The sequence below is a fragment of the Myotis davidii genome, unplaced genomic scaffold, assembly GCF_000327345.1.
Source record: "Myotis davidii unplaced genomic scaffold, ASM32734v1 scaffold59, whole genome shotgun sequence".
NCBI classification, from domain to species: Eukaryota; Metazoa; Chordata; class Mammalia; order Chiroptera; family Vespertilionidae; genus Myotis; species Myotis davidii.
Window position 1 is genome coordinate 8,980,500 of NW_006293001.1, and position 15,975 is coordinate 8,996,474.

Sequence of the window (15,975 nt, forward strand, 5' to 3'; positions counted from 1 at the left end):
GGAAAGGGGTGTGGGGGATGCGAGAAGAGACTGGACAAAAATCGTGCACCTATGGATGAGGACAGTGGGTGGGGAGTGAGGGCAGAGGGTGGGGTGGGAACTGAGAGGAGGGGAGTTATGGGGGAAAAAGAGGAACAAATGTAATAATCTGAACAATAAAGATTTAATTAATAAAATAACAAAAAGATTTGAACACATAAAAATAAATAACTACTAAAAACCATTCAGAATGATGAGAAAATCTACAATGACTAATAAATTAGAATATCAATACATATAAAACTCCTTATTAATCAGTTTTTAATCAATGACAAACTACATACCAATATGAAACAACCTACACAAGAACAATGGGATAACCAATTCATGATAATAAAAACCCAAACAAATGGACATTTATACATGAAAAAATGCTATCTCACTAAAATTACTAGAAATGTAAATTAAAAGATATATTTTTTTGCCAAAAAAGTATCAATATTGACTATAGTATAAAGGGTGTCAGACATCATTGATGAATGCACTGAAAGCCTTCTCAAAGGCAATTTGGTATCACCCTCCATATGTAAAATCCAAGTCCATTTCAAGAACTCTATCCTACATAAATACATCTTTGCACAAAAGTTACTAAAGATATATGCTAAGGGTGATCTGCAACATTGTTAGTAATGGGGGGCACCCAAATTTCCCTCAATAATAATTATAGTTAAATTAGAGGCCCGGTGCATGGGATTCATGCACTGGCGGGGGGCATGGCCTGTGGGGATTGGCCCGCTGTGGGAGCTCCGCTCATCTCAGTTAGCTGAGCGGCTGTGGGCCTGCCCTCTGAGTGGCACTCCCACTATGGGAGCGCACTGACCACCAGGGGGCAGCTCCTGCCTTGAGCGTCTGCCCTGTGGTGGTCAGTGCATGTCATAGCAACTGGTCAACTGGTTGGTCTGGTTGTTCCACCATTCGGTCGCTGGGCTTTTATTACATAGGATAAATAATGGTACATGCTTAGTATACAATATAATTATTTTAAAAGATGTGACTGATCCATATATTCTGGCATAAAAAGATATTCAAGGTATATTGTTGAGTGAAAAAATGAGGTCACAGAAAAATATATTGTATAACATCCAAGTTAAAAAATATATACACACTTAAATATGTGCTGTATATAATAAGTATTAGTAACTTCAATAAAACATTCTGAAGGGATAGTTATAAAACTTTTTATAATGGCTATTTAGGAAGAGGAAAATGAGACTTAAAGAGACAGACATTCAATAGGATGGCTCTGAAAATGAGCTTTCAAATTTTACTCCAAATTTTGCTGTATAGCTTGAATTTAAATAAGCATAAATGCATTTATTATGCATATTTAATTTTTAAGAACAGACATACACCCAAATGTTAACAATGCCTACTCTAGATCACTGAATTTCTAGTGATTTTTAATTTATTTTTAAATTTGCTTAACTATGTTTTATAATTACATGATGTCTACCAATACAGTATTGTTTAAAGTTTTTTATGTATTTATACAATTTGTACACATTTAAACTACAGTGTAAAGAAACTGGTAAACTCACATTGGAGAAACAAAGTAGCTGGTGGACACAGAAGAGACTTTCTCTTCTGAATCCCCTTTGTGCCTTTTCCTGTGCCTTATTTGTGTGTATCAGCTATTTAGAAAAGTAAGAAAAATTATACTTTTAAAAAAGAGATCCGGTTTGATTTCAATTTACTGACATATTGATAAATGAAAAAAACATTTAATAAAATGGTAGTTGATCCAATTTTATTTTATAAAATGTGAGTATATATGATCAGGAAAAATGGTTGCATCACTGGATCAATGATTTCCAGGAGCGGAGGGTGGGGGATAGAATTCAGTGCAAAGGGGCATGAGGAAACCCATTTGGGGTGATGGAAGTTATTCCGTGTCCTGGTTTGGGTGAGGTATACAGCTCTATGCTGTTAAAAAGTCGATTATTATTAAAGGTAAATTATACCTCAATGAATACCCACCTCCACCACCACCATCAAAAAAGTTTTATATGGCTGTATACCAAAACAAAAACAGCTTATTGTGGTGGATTAGATTATTCAGAAAAGCTCACTCTCTCACTCCCCACTCCCATGGGAGTCTATTTCTCTGTTCCAATGTTGTTGGGCCAAGCCTTATGACTTAGACTCATGGTAGGCCATGTTTCCTTGACCTTTGACTTAGGGTTTAGGCCCATTCTTGCAAGCTTGTGCTCATTCTTCTGCATCTCTGTCAGCACCATAAGAAAAGCTTTCCCGCAGGTGACTGCTGGCCCTTCATCTAGGACTTCAGAATGAATACACAGGGAGCAGATCAGAGCCTTGCCCACAACAAGCAAACCCAGCCAGTTCTGCGGTTTGAACAAAAGCTGCCAGCCACGCCCAACCAACCCCCAGATACATGAGAAATAAGTGTTTATCGGTGAATGCTACTAGACTGTGTGGTTGTTTGTTCTGCAGCATTATAGTGACAATATATTACCTTTGGGTAAGGGAGTGATAATGAGTTTTGCCCTATTTCCCTGTATTTTTTTTCCTACTTAGTAGGGATTTTAGCATGTATTACTTTTATAATCAGGAAAAAAGCTATATCCCCCATGAGAAAAAGAGAAAGGTACAAACAAGGTAATGCACATATACATACTGTTTTAAGTGATCATTGGCGAGAGCTATTCTGTCTCTGCGCTGTTTCCCCGCTTTCTCCCGTTCTTCCTCGAGGGCTTTCTCAATGTTGAGTTTCAGTTGTTCCTCCCATTTTTTATCAGATTTTATTCTACTCTTTTGGGATTCAATCTGAGCGTCGCGTTCTTTCATCACTCTACTAAGAAGAAGTCCTGACTACAAAAAAAAAAAAAAATTACAGTACTTTACGAAAATAAAATCCAATTGTGTATGAATATGTTAAGTGTATATAAAAATACAAGAAAACCCGAGTCGTACATGGAAGTTTTTCAGCCTTTCTGTCTGGTAAAATTGATATTGCTTTGCATGTTCAATGGCCTTTCTTCTTTCTCCTTGTTTGTATATCGCTTCTTCCAGGTCAAGAATTTGTCTTTCGGCCTCTATTTCTTCGTCGCGCTTCTTTTTGGCTTTAAGTTTTTGTTCTTTTATCCCCTGCAAAAATGACCAAAGCAGTCATCTGTTTTCATTTTTCAATTAAATTTTACAAAATTGAACACTGTAACTTTGAACTTTCATTATGAGTCTTTATTGTATTTGCATTATCATTAATAAATAAAATAAGAAGTGACACTCATGAGCTAATTTTTAATTGAACTTTTTAGGTAGGTAACACAGTTATATGGTTGAAAACCCGAAAATACTATAAATGTATACAGTGAAACTCTCCCTCCAATCCTAATTTACATCAGCAATCTCTAAGACAACCACTATTATTAGTTTCTTGTGTTTACTTCAAAGTTCCTTTATATATTTACATAATAATATATAAGCATACATCATATGATTCAGCTATTCTACACCAAGATATTTACCCAGGAGAAATGAAAGCATATCTCCATACATAGACTTACACGTGAAAGTTCATAAGCAGCTTTTTGAAAAAATATATATTTTTATTGATTTCAGAGAGGGAGAGGAGAAACAACATAAAAGAGAATCATTAATCGGCTGCCTCCTGCACACCCCCTACTTGGGATCGAGCCCGCAACCCAGGCATGTGCCCTTGACTGGAATTGAACCAGGGACCCTTCAGTCTGTAGGCCAAAGCTCTACCCACTGTGCCAAACCGGGTAGGGCAGCAGCATTATTTATAGGAGCCTGGAAGCAGCTCAAATATCAACAATTGAACACATAAACAAACTGTGGTATATATCCATACATGGGAACACCACTTAGCAATAACAGTGAGTGAATAATTGACACACACAACAACATGAAAATATTTCATGTTGAGTGAAATTTATAATGAAAAGCAGGTCAGTAGTTGCCTAGAGACAGGAGACAAAGTGCGGGGGAAGAGTGAGAGGGAGTAAAATGGGCTATGAATAAACTTTTCTGGGGTGATGAGTATGTTCATTTTCTTAATTATAATGATGGTTTCAGGGGTCTATATGCCAAAACTTATCAAACTGTACACTTTAAATATATCCAATTTATTGCATGTCACTTACACCTAAATAAAGGTGTTAAAAATGTGTTTCAATGCATTTTTATATATTATAGGAAAAATATATTTTTAAAAAATATATTTTTATTTATTTCAGAGAGGAAGGGAGAGGAAGAAAGAGATAGAATCATCAATGCTGACAGCGAATCATTGATTGGCTGCCTCCTGCACACCCCTTACTGGGGATTGAGCCCACAACTCTGGGCATGTGCCCTTGACCAGAATCGAACCTGGGACCCTTCAGTCCACAGGCTGATGCTCTATCCACTGAGCCAAACTGGCTAGGGCTATATGTAAAAATATTTATAAGAGTGCTAAGAAAAAAAGTAAGCCTTCAGTGCTTATGTACTCCCGGGTGGTTAATACTTACTGCATATGTTCGAGCCCAATGTTTTACCACTTCTTGGGATCGGAGATGCATTTCTTTCTTTGCCTTTCTTTCTGCGCGAAGGCATGCTGCTTTTCTTGTCATACCATCAATGCTATCTCGAATCCTTTCCCACTCATTGTGTGGAATTATGGTGACCTGCCGGAGATCTACTTTGCTAGGTAAAAGAGGTGGATAGAGAACTTGTTCTTCGTTGGAGTTCTTTATTTCTAATAAAGTGTTAAAAATGAATATTAAAAACTTTCAAGAAGAGCGTGATATTTTTTTCTCAGACATTTCTATATAGGTATATCTAGAAATTATTTGAAATAATAATTATAATCTGGTTATCTTAAGAGAAGCTGGGATTAAATGGAAAGATACAACACCTTGAAATCAAAAGACATAGATTTGAGTCCTTGTTTAGTCATTTCCTTAGTGTGTAAACTTGGGCAAGTCATTTAACTTCTTGGAGTCTTGGTATCAACATTTTTAAAGCTGACATCAATAATACCTACCCAACAGGTTGTTATAAAAGCATTTTTCAATTTAACCACGTAGGAGTTTATAAATGGACTAGAGACCCGGTGCACAAAATTCGTGCGGGGGTGGGGGGGGCGGTGTCCCTCAGCCTGGCCTGCACCCTCTTGCAATCCGGGACCACTGGCTCCTAACAGCTCATCTGCCTGCCTGCCCGCCTGATCACCACTAACCACTCTGCCTGCCTGCCTGATCGCCCTTAACCACCTCTGCCTCAGCCCCCATCACCGCGGCTTCATCCCTAAGGTCGTCCAGAAGGTCATTCAGTTGTCTGGTCTAATTAGCATATTATGCTTTTATTATTATAGATAACTTTGGAAATGTTCACCTCTTGGGATTGTAGACATTATAACTGACTCTATTCAATCCCTTCCTAACTGAGTACCAGCAATGTAATTTGGAGAACTGACTACAGTTTCCAGGGTGGGCCTCATTAGTTTAACAATACTTGCATCTCCCTTGCCAATAATTATTTCTATAATAAAAAAAAACAGGAGAAGAGGTTTATTTGAAACTTTTAGAAAAGTTCTTTCTTGTTCTTCTGGTAAAGATATCTGAGAGTTACTCTCAAGCTATATATGAACAAGGAAGCATGAAGGCCAGATAGGCACCCATCCTAGGACCACAAAAGGAAGCAGCCGTATAGAAAGCTGTTACTGTGAACAACGAGGTGGAAAAAAGAAAGCACCTGGAACAATGAGGATCTCATTATACTGCCAGTTCAATCAGATCAACCAGACCTGAAGCCTGGAGTTCCTTAGTCAGTGGTGAACAGGCTCTGGATGGAAGCCGTGGAAGGAGAGCTGTATGTCAGAAGCTATGTGGTGCACAATGGGATCCCTCCCCTGGGACATCCCAAATCTTCAGTAGGGTAACTGCACTCATGAGATGTTTTATTCAAGATCTTTTGTTGTTGTTGTTAATCCTCACCCAAGGATATTTTTTCCATTGATTTTAGAGAGAGAGGAAAAGGGGGAGAGACACACAGAGAGAAACATCGAGTGAGAGAGACACATCAATTTGGTGGCCGGGGATCAAATCCACAACCGAGGTACGTGCCCTTGACCAGAATCAAACCCATAACCCTTCTCAGTCAGCGGTTCAATGCTCTAATCATTGAACAACCAGCTAGGGCTTATTCAAGATCTTTTCATGGACTCTGACTCAAGAAGAGAACCAAGAGCACAAAAGCAGTAGAAATGGGCAAGCATAAAGAAATAAGAGAACCCACAGAAAATCTGGGAAAGTTTTTTGACTTTCGAGGCCACTGAAGTTGGGACAAGTTCCCCCATCTCTCTGAGGATAAGGAGCTCTGATTGACATCAGAGCTACAGATGATCTCACACATCCATGCTCTAATTCACTGGATTGATGTACAGTTCACTCCTCTAAGGCCACTCTTATTTCCAAGATCCCTTCCTCACAGTGGCTCTCACACAATGCTAGTAGTGGCTGTTCCAGAAATTAAACAGGCCACAGTTGAAAGAAGGAACAAGAAAAAAGAGATGGACATAGAAAGAATATGACTCGACAGTCTCATGGAGTAGAGAGGGGACAAAAGCAGTGGCAAATGACCTACGGATATCTAAAATCAGTCCATGAGCTGTCATCGTTAACACACTGTCCGTGGCTTACAAAACCTCTCTTTTTAAATTGAGATATAGTTCACATATCATAAAACTCACCATTGTAAAGGGTAACATTCAGTGACTTTTAGTTTATTCACAAAGCTGTGCAAACATCACCACTAATTCCAGAACATAAGTTTCTTGGTCATCTTGTTTGTACTCAACTATCATCACTTCCTCAGCCAGCTGTGAAGTTTAGAAAATGGCACTGATTTTTAAATATATATATATACATATATATATTTCAAAAAGAAAGGGAGAGGGAGAGACAGAAACATCAATGATGAGAGAGAATCATTGATCAGCTGCCTCCTGCACGCCCCCTACTGGGGATCGAGCCTGCAACCCGGGCATGTGCCCTTGACCGGAATCGAATGGGGTCCTTTAGTCGGCAGGCCGATGCTCTATCCACTGAGGCAAACGGCCTAGGGCGGCACTTTTTTTTTAATATATATATTTTATTGATTTTTTACGGAGAGGAAGGGAGAGAGATAGAGAGTTAGAAACATCGATCAGCTGCCTCCTGCACACCCCCTACTGGGGATGTGCCCGCAACCCAGGTACATGCCCTTGACGGGAATTAACCTGGGACCTTTCAGTCCGCAGGCCGACGCTCTATCCACTGAGCCAAACCGGTTTGGGCAGCACTGACTTTTTAAACAAACATTTCTGATGAGCTCTGAGTAAACTCCAGACTCTTGGAACTGCAACCACACAGATCAATTGGGTCAGCCTACTTCTTATATTTTCTCCACCTCTATTTATGTAAACTTTTTCTTCTCACGTGTTTTTATTGATTTCGGAGAGAGGAAAGGAGAGGAAGAGGGATAGAAACATTAAGGATGAGAATCATTGATCGGCTGCCTACTGCACGCCCCCTACTGGGATCCAACCGGAAACGGGCATGTGCCCTGATCTGGACATCCCCGGTTCATGGGTCTACGCTCAACCACTGAGCCACACTGGTCGGGTATTTATGTAAACTTTTCCCACCTACCGATTCATCTGAGGGCAAAACTGTCTAATTTACATAGAACCCCACGTTGCTTTTGACTTGGAGTCCACTTCCCCTGGACTAGGCCCCCTCACCTGGCACCCTCGCCTCTCACCCCGCGTCTGGGGGGTCAGAAACAATCCCCAGGTCAGCGTGGGGCAGTTTAGCTCACCCGTGCTTCCCTTCGCCTGTCCAGAGCGCCTTCCGAACCGCACCTGCATCTCTGCCGAGGTGCCCATGGCGCTCTGAGACTGGGAAAGGCGACTGCGAGGCGGGGCGCTGCAGCCTCTAGCCTGCAGTGTTTGGAAATGCCGCTCAGTTGCTTAGCAACGCCGCCGGAAGTGACGGCAGCTGCCGCTGAAGAACGAGGAACCGGCCGCTGCGGGCTGAGGCTGGAGAACCCAGGCTGCGCCTGCGCGAGAAGCAAAGGCCGGTGGCAGAGCGGGGCGTCCCCACGGACCGGCGCGGGGGCACTCCGCGGGAGCAGGGCGGAGGCTCGCACAGCTGCCGACTCCTGACCTGGGCCAGTGCGGGGAGATCCGGGGGCTCGGGCTGGTGCCGCCATCCTCCTCCATCACGGGCCTCCCGCGGGACGACCCCTCCTATCCCTGCCCTACCTTCCCGGCGGACCCGGCAGGTGTGTGGGGAGCGGGGCCCGGGCTGGTGTGTGCGGCCCACGGTGTCCTCGCGCGTGGAAGGGGAAGGGCCGCGCTCTCCCTTAGCCATGGGAACGCAGGGGTTCGTTGACAGAAAATCGATGTTTACCTACTTTAGTTTCTAGGGCGTAATTCGGGCCAGATGGGGCTAGGTTTTTTAAACATAAGAAGGTGAAAACTTGGATGTTGTCTCAGAACGTTCATATGCGGACCTTTAATGTATTTAAATTGCTTGGTAAATACAGTAAATTGAATGTATTTGGAGCATCAACCAGACCTCGAAGGACACCAGAATCTGTTAAGAGTGGGTGCGGGCTTGGTCTCAGAAGATACTTTTTCAACACATCGAGGTGGAAATGATTTCCTTACAAGCTAGTGGGCTGCAATGCGTACTTATTAGGCACCAAATCGGAGTTGTTCAAAATGGAAGGAGTAACATTTTCAATCACTGAAGTTCTAAAGTAGTTGTACTGTTTTTCTTCAGGTTTTCTATCAGATGTTCCACCGTAAGAATGCTGGTAAGTATGAAAGGGGTTAATAAAATACTTGGTTTTGTTGTTTATTTGTTTTTGGGAGGCACAGTTTTTAAAATGTCAAGACCTGGGAAAGAGATTCCACCCTGCCTGCATGCTAGCAACACCTGCCACAGTTTTGTAGAAGCTGCAGGCCCCTGGATCAGAGATGAATTACAGCAGGAGCGGTAGTCGTAAGAGCAACAGTTTTACCCCGGCCCCAGAGTCAGAAGTCACCTGCACACGGAGTTAGGCTTAAGGAACCCAAATCTTTATTACAACGAACAATAAGCATTTCAAGGCTACATGTCTTATTTAAGCAGTCCTCAATTCTTGGATGTCTATGTAGTTTCTAGTTTCCATTAGTTAAAAGCACACAGGTTATTGTTATACTATGGAAACATTGCAGATATACAAAATATATATACTGCTCCAGCTGTGGGAGAGAATAGTTAATAACTATTTTGGGAATTTTAACAGATTGGTTTCAAAATAGATTCACATTCTTAAAATTGGATGTTTGTGTATGTCCTTAATTTTTGAGACTTTTATTTCAAGTATGCCAAATCTTTGAATGCTTATTGACAACAGAATGTAGTATTGGTCTGTTATTGAACAAACAAAAAGAAAAAGTGGAATTTGTAATTCTCAATGTAATCAGTGTAACACTTGTGATTGTATCCACCAGGTAAAAACCTATACTTACATAGCATTCCGTTTTGCATTTAAGGTTTGTGTTTAATCAAGATTTTGTTTTTCTGTTGCCAATAGGTGTTTTTCTGATGTAAGAAAAAATAGCAGCATAAGAAAACAAATTTTAAAGTATCTTAAATAAACTTTCATTAATTTTAGGAGTTAAGAAGTCTCTGTTCCTTTGCTCCAAACCAGAAGACTTCGTTGCCTGCATATAGAGTAGGAGTAATGTTGGTTAGAAACGGGGTGGTGTTGAAAACTGAAGGTTGTCATGACTATTTAACTCTGTGCTGAAGTACGGTTAATTGTCTTGGAAATACTTAGTTGGGTAAGTATTTTTAGTAAAGGTTTATGTTGAGTGGTGAAAAAAATGAATATAAAAATATATGAAATTAAGAAAAGTTCACTTTTAGATAGAAATTAATAGCAGTTGCACTATATTAACTTCAGGCTTATGACATATCTTAGTATTTTTAGGTCAATAGTTCAGGAATTTTAGTAACTTGTAGCTAATTAAATCTAGGCTTGAGGAAATTTTTAACCAATGAGTTATACTTGAAAAAAATTTTAAATTCAGAATGCTTAAAAATCATATTTAATTTAAAATATGCCTAGGTACAGTCCTAATGTAATTGTCAACTATGCCTTCTTGCTATTTATTACATTGTTTCTATAAAAGTGAATTCTGCACTTAAATCTCTGGGAGCCAGTCAGAGGCAACTGGGTTAGGCATTTGGAGATTCAAGGATACAGAGTCCAGGATATTACAGAGTGGGGCAAAAGTAGGTCTACACAGTGTTTATTCTTGTAGTATTATTGATTAATTATTGTATTTTTCATACAAACAACTGTAAACCTACTTTTGCCTTACCCTGTATATATCTAAATTCACACAGCAGGAGATACCATCTAGAATAATTATTCTCCAGATATTCTAAATTGAGAGACATTGAATACTTACTCTTATATGGGTAATGACCTCTACTCTGTTTCACCTGCTGGCTATCTATTTTCTTTTTAATATATATTTTTATTGATTTGAGAGAGAAAGTGGGAGGGAGAGAGAGAGAAAAGCATCAGTGATGAGAGAGAATCATTGATCGACTGCTTCCTCCACTCCTGCACACCCCCTACTGGGGATCAAGCCAACAACCTGGGCATGTGCCCAGACCAGGAATCAAACTGGGACCTCCTGGTTCATAGGTCAACACTCAACCACTGAGCCACACTGGCCGGGGCTGCTGACTATTGTAATAAACCAGAGAGTACATGTGGTTAAATGCCATGTTTTCCTTTATATATATATTGATTTCAGAGAGGAAGGGAGAGGGAGAGAAGGATAGAAACATCAATAATGAGAGAGAATCATTGATTGGTTGCCTCCTGCACGCCTCCTACTAGGGATCGAGCCCACAACACAGGCATGTGCCCTTGGCTGAAATCGAACCCGGGACCCTTCAGTCTGATGCTCTATCTACTGAGCCAAACCAGCTAGGGCTCCTTTTTTTATTTTAAATTAAATTTATTGGAGTAACATTGGTTAATAACATGTTTTCCATTTTTATTTGTCTCTTTTTCATTTGTGGGGTTCTTCACTTTTCTTTGTAGAATTTCTTGCTAAAACCTCAGAATGGTTATGAAGTAGATCACAAAGGTACTATTATGGGTAGTGTGTACTTTAATGAATGTTTTCAATTAATTAAACCTTTTTTTGTTAAAATGACCTTAGTATTTTATTTTTAAACTGATCAATAATCTTTAAATACTGTATTCTATTTCTTAGACGCTAGTGTGGTTCTTAAAAGCATGAACTTTGAAGTCAAGCAGACCTGAGTCAAAATTTCAGCTCTGCCATTTAACTAATACTTAACCAACCTATCTAATACTTAGGCACTAGTTTACATTTCTTTAAGGTGAGGAAAATTCCTACTTAATAGGGTTATGATAGTTAAATGAGATAATTATAAAGTTCTTAGTTAAGTGTATGGTGAACTCTCTAAAAATATTACTCTTTTTAAAATGTTCTATACATACTAATTATAGTTTTTATTTGGATAATCTACTGTATTATTATTTTTACATGATAATTTTCGTTCATACCATCTCTTAACCAATTTATTCTTTTCTCTTGAGATGTATAATTGACCTTTATTATCTTTTTTTAAAAAAATATATTTTCTTGATTTTTTTTACAGAGAGGGAGAGGAATAGAGAGTTGGAAACATCGATGAGAGAGAGACATCAATCAGCTGCCTCCTGAACACCCTCTACTGGGTACGTGCCCACAACCAAGGTACATGCCCTTGACCGGAATCAAACCTGGGGCCCGTCAGTCCGCAGGCTGACACTCTATCCACTGAGCCAAACCGGTGAGGGCCCTATATTATCTTTTAAAGTAAAAGATTTAAGTAATTGTCATATTTTAAGCAATGTGATTACTCAAGTATGCCCAGATTATTTGGCACTCTGGTCAGGGCATATACCTAGGTTGTGGGTTCGATCCCTGGTCGGGCGCATATAGGAGGCAACCAATTGATGTTTTTCCTCTCACATTGATGTTTCTCTCTCTCTCCCTGGCTTTCTCTGTCTCTCTCTTCCCTCCCTTTCCCTTTTCTCTGAAATAAATAAGTAAATAAATAAACGTAAAAATTTTTAACAAAAGTTACTACTAGTCCAGAAGAACTAAACTAACCTCCACTTCAGGTGATTAGTTTAGAATTTCAAGTACAGCATCCTGTAACCATTTAGTTTTAACATTGGCACTGATATTAGAAATTGATTTCAAGCTAAACACTTTTTTTTTGTTCGCTATTAATCACCATTACACAGGCCAACATACAATAACCAACTTGAGGTTTTTTAATGTGATTGCTAATGTTTGTTGCAGAATACTTCAAGAGTAGGACAAATAGCTGATTGGCCCTTGGAAATCCAATCTCCTTATATCAAGCTGAAGTGAGTGAAAGTAGACTGTGCATTGAAAATGCTACAAGATTATAGGCCAGACAACTTCAATGAAAGCAGTGTGCTTTTATCATTTCCCAACATTACAAGAGAACTCACCACCAACTAGGAGCTATTAATCAGAAATAAGAACTATTATTAAGCACATTTCCTACCAATTAGTGATGTGAATCCTCTTCTCCTGTTCTGCTGGTTTGCTCACTATGCAATCCTTTCTTTTTCTCTTTCATCTCTACCCATTATGAACCCAATGATCTTGCTCTCTCTCTTTCCTGTATGGTAGAAATGTTTCTGTACTGTGCAATTTAATACTTAATGATATACTGTTTTGTGTTAGTCTCTAATTGTTTTAGATGTGCTTTGTATTCGCAACTAGATTGTAGACCCTGAGGGTAGGACCATGTGTCATATTTCTTTGTTAATGCTTTTTTTTTTTTAAGAGAAACATCAATGTGAGTGAAACATAGATTAGCTGCCTCCTGCACATCCCCTACAAGGGATCGAGCCAGCAACCCAAGCATATGCCCTAATCAGGAATTGAACCAGCAGCCTTTCGGTGCAGGGGACAATGCCCAACCAACTGAGCCCCACCCGCCCGGGCTGTTTATGCTTTTTTTTTTTTTAAATATATTTTATTGATTTTTTACAGAGAGGAAGGGAGAGGTATAGAGAGTTAGAAACATTGATAAAAGAGAAACATCCATCAGCTTCCTCCTGCACACCCCCTACTGGGGATGTGCCCGCAACCAACGTACATGCCCTTGACCGGAATCGAACCTGGGACCCTTCAGTCCGCAGGCTGACGCTCTATCCACTGAGCCAAACCGGTCAGGGCCTGTTAATGCTTTTTATGCTAAACATGATAGGCACTAAGTAATGTCTTATTGGAAAATCTAAAAATAGCTATTTGTTTTGTACAACTGTGACTAAAAAAAGTAAAGTTTGCAAGATTTAATGTTATGTTAAGTTTGGTCTGAATTTTGGTTAGTACACAGAGACCTATTGTTTAATATGAAGATTATTGTAAACTAGAGTCCTGGTGCATGAAATTCACGCACAGGTAGGGTCCCTAGGCCTGGCCAGTGATCAGGTCCGATGCGGGCCTTCAGGCTGCTGGCCAGGGCCTTCCTTCCCCGGCTGCTGGCCCCGGGTCCCTCCTTCGTTCCGTGCTGCCTCCTGGTGGTCAGTGCACATCATAGCGAGCGATCGAACTCCCAGTCTCCTGGTCAAACTCCCGAGGGGACAGTTTGCATGTTAGCCTTTTATATATATAGGGATATTTTAAACTAATAAGTTTGGCTGTGATGATAAAAATGAGTAATTAGCATACATTTTTCAGTATTATTTTTAAACATTTCTAAATAAGACTGTAAGAGAATAATTGTTTCATTACTTCTCTCAGTAGCTTAATTCTAAATGCTCAAGGAATAATCCCCACAGGATCACAATAATACCATGGATATCCTTTTTAGATATTCTATTTTCCATTCACTTAAAATATTCAAATATGAACTTTGCTTCTTAGGCAAATATGCTTAAATGGTGGTCCAAAAAATGCTTAATTATTTTAATTTGTTTATGTTCACCCTATGTTTTAGCAGATTCACCCTATGTTTAACACACAGTAATGTTTGTTAAGTAATAGCTATATATGTAAAACAGAGTATTTAGGGAATAATATTTCTTCTTTTTCAGGGTAACCTAAATCTGCTTTGGAACCATGAAAATTTTGCTGGTTTTTGACTTTGACAATACAATCATAGATGACAATAGTGACACCTGGATTGTACAATGTGCCCCAGAGAAAAAGCTTCCTAATGAACTACGGGATTCTTACAAAAAAGGATTTTGGACAGAATTTATGGGCAGAGTCTTTAAGTATTTGGGAGAGGAAGGTGTAAGAGAAGATGAAATGAAAAGAACAATGACATCAATGCCTTTCACTCCAGGGATGGTGGAGCTTTTAAACTTTATAAGAAAGAACAAGGACAAATTTGATTGCATCATTATTTCAGATTCAAATTCTGTCTTCATTGATTGGGTTTTAGAAGCTACCAATTTTCATGATGTGTTTGATAAAGTGTTTACAAATCCAGCAGCTTTTGATGGCAGTGGTCATCTCACTGTGGAAAATTATCACGCTCATTCTTGCAATAGGTGCCCCAAAAACCTTTGCAAAAATGTAGTTTTGGTAGAATTTGTAGATAAACAGTTACAACAAGGAGTGAATTATACACAGATTGTTTATATAGGTGACGGTGGGAATGATCTTTGCCCAATAACCTTTTTAAAGAAAAATGATGTTGCCATGCCACGGAAAGGATATACTTTACAGAAAACTCTTTCCAGAATGTCTCAAAATCTTGAGCCTATGGAATCTTGTGTTGTAGTTTGGTCTTCGGGTGTTGAAATAATTTCTCATTTGCAAGTTCTAATAAAGGAGTAATATGCCAACAATTGAAATGTGTGCCAGTTAAGATTGGGTACAGCAGCATAAAACTAAAATCCCAAATGCCAGTGGTTTAAAAAAAATCTTTTTTTCCTCTCACTTCAAAGAATTCCAGAGGTAAGTATCTCTCAAGGCTGCTATTTTGCTCTACCAACTTCAGCACTTGGCTACCAACTCATGATACAAGATTGTTATTCAAGCTCCAACCCTCAAATCAATATTTTATGGCCAGCAAGAAGGAAGGCAGTGAATTGCACACTCATTTAAATTGCATTGGCCAAAACTCAGTCACAATGCCCCCACCTAATTGCAAGGAAGGATGAAAAATAGCTTTTATTCCAGATGGCTATTTGCCTGGAAAACATTGGAAAAAAGAGGAGTATAGAATTAAGGTAAGTGCAACTAGTGGTCACTACCAAAGGTGGTTGATAGATTATTCTCTTCAGAGAGAATAGTCATATATTTTACTTGCTTAGATATTTATTTCAAAAGCATGTCCAATAGTTGTAGATCTTAAAAATAAACCTGATGCTTTATTCACATAGCCCAAATATATATAATGTTCTATTCCCAAATCAGTGTATTTTATTTTTAAAAAAATATTTTTATTGATTTCAGAGGGGAAGGGAGAGGAAGAGAGATAGAAACATCAATGATGAGAGGGAATCATTGATTGGCCGCCTTCTGCATTCCCCCTACTGGGGGGTCGAGCCTGCAACCTGGCATGTGCCCTTGGCAGGAATCAAACCCCGGACCCTTCGGTCTGCAGGCTGATGCTCTCACCTGGGAATCTTTGTAAAATCCTGCCAAATTAGTGTATTTTAAAGGTAGGGATGCAGTATCTATTACCCAAGTTTTCATCAATTCCAGACTTTAAAAATTAAATACAAATCAATGTTTCTCAAATATTTTAAACTTAGTATCACAACTATAACTCCAGTATACTGGTTTAATCAGTGTATTATTTCTACTGTGCAGTCTTGAGTGATATAATATGTAATTTGTAGAAA

At 39.3% G+C, this 15,975-nt stretch overlaps 2 protein-coding genes across 5 annotated transcripts in view; one reads left to right on the top strand and one right to left on the bottom strand.

Annotated features, from left to right (window-relative positions):
* Nucleotides 1–8,028, bottom strand: part of CCDC173 (coiled-coil domain containing 173) — a 31,275-nt gene extending 23,247 nt beyond the window's left edge. The window contains exons 1-4 of the mRNA XM_006766536.2: nt 7,864–8,028; nt 4,533–4,759; nt 2,974–3,147; nt 2,678–2,871 (exon numbers count right to left, since the gene is read on the bottom strand). Of these exons, the coding sequence (XP_006766599.1) occupies nt 2,678–2,871; nt 2,974–3,147; nt 4,533–4,759; nt 7,864–7,930 (662 nt within the window). The 5' untranslated portion in view covers nt 7,931–8,028. The remainder of the gene's footprint in view (nt 1–2,677; nt 2,872–2,973; nt 3,148–4,532; nt 4,760–7,863) is intronic.
* Nucleotides 8,029–8,099: 71 nt separating this feature from the next.
* On the top strand, nt 8,100–14,975 carry PHOSPHO2 (phosphatase, orphan 2). Of its 4 annotated transcripts, none has more exons than XM_006766538.2 (5): nt 8,100–8,328; nt 8,832–8,865; nt 9,712–9,880; nt 11,336–11,465; nt 14,212–14,975. In XM_006766538.2, exon 5 carries the CDS (start codon nt 14,237–14,239, stop codon nt 14,960–14,962), a length of 726 nt encoding a protein of 241 aa, XP_006766601.1. In that variant the 5' UTR covers nt 8,100–8,328; nt 8,832–8,865; nt 9,712–9,880; nt 11,336–11,465; nt 14,212–14,236; the 3' UTR covers nt 14,963–14,975. The 4 variants fall into 4 exon arrangements, with proteins under 4 accessions (XP_006766601.1, XP_015421251.1, XP_015421252.1 ...); XM_015565765.1 differs by lacking the exon at nt 11,336–11,465 and adding an exon at nt 12,440–12,507; XM_006766537.2 differs by lacking the exon at nt 11,336–11,465 and having other exon boundaries at nt 8,101–8,328.
* The last annotated feature ends 1,000 nt before the right edge of the window (nt 14,976–15,975 follow it).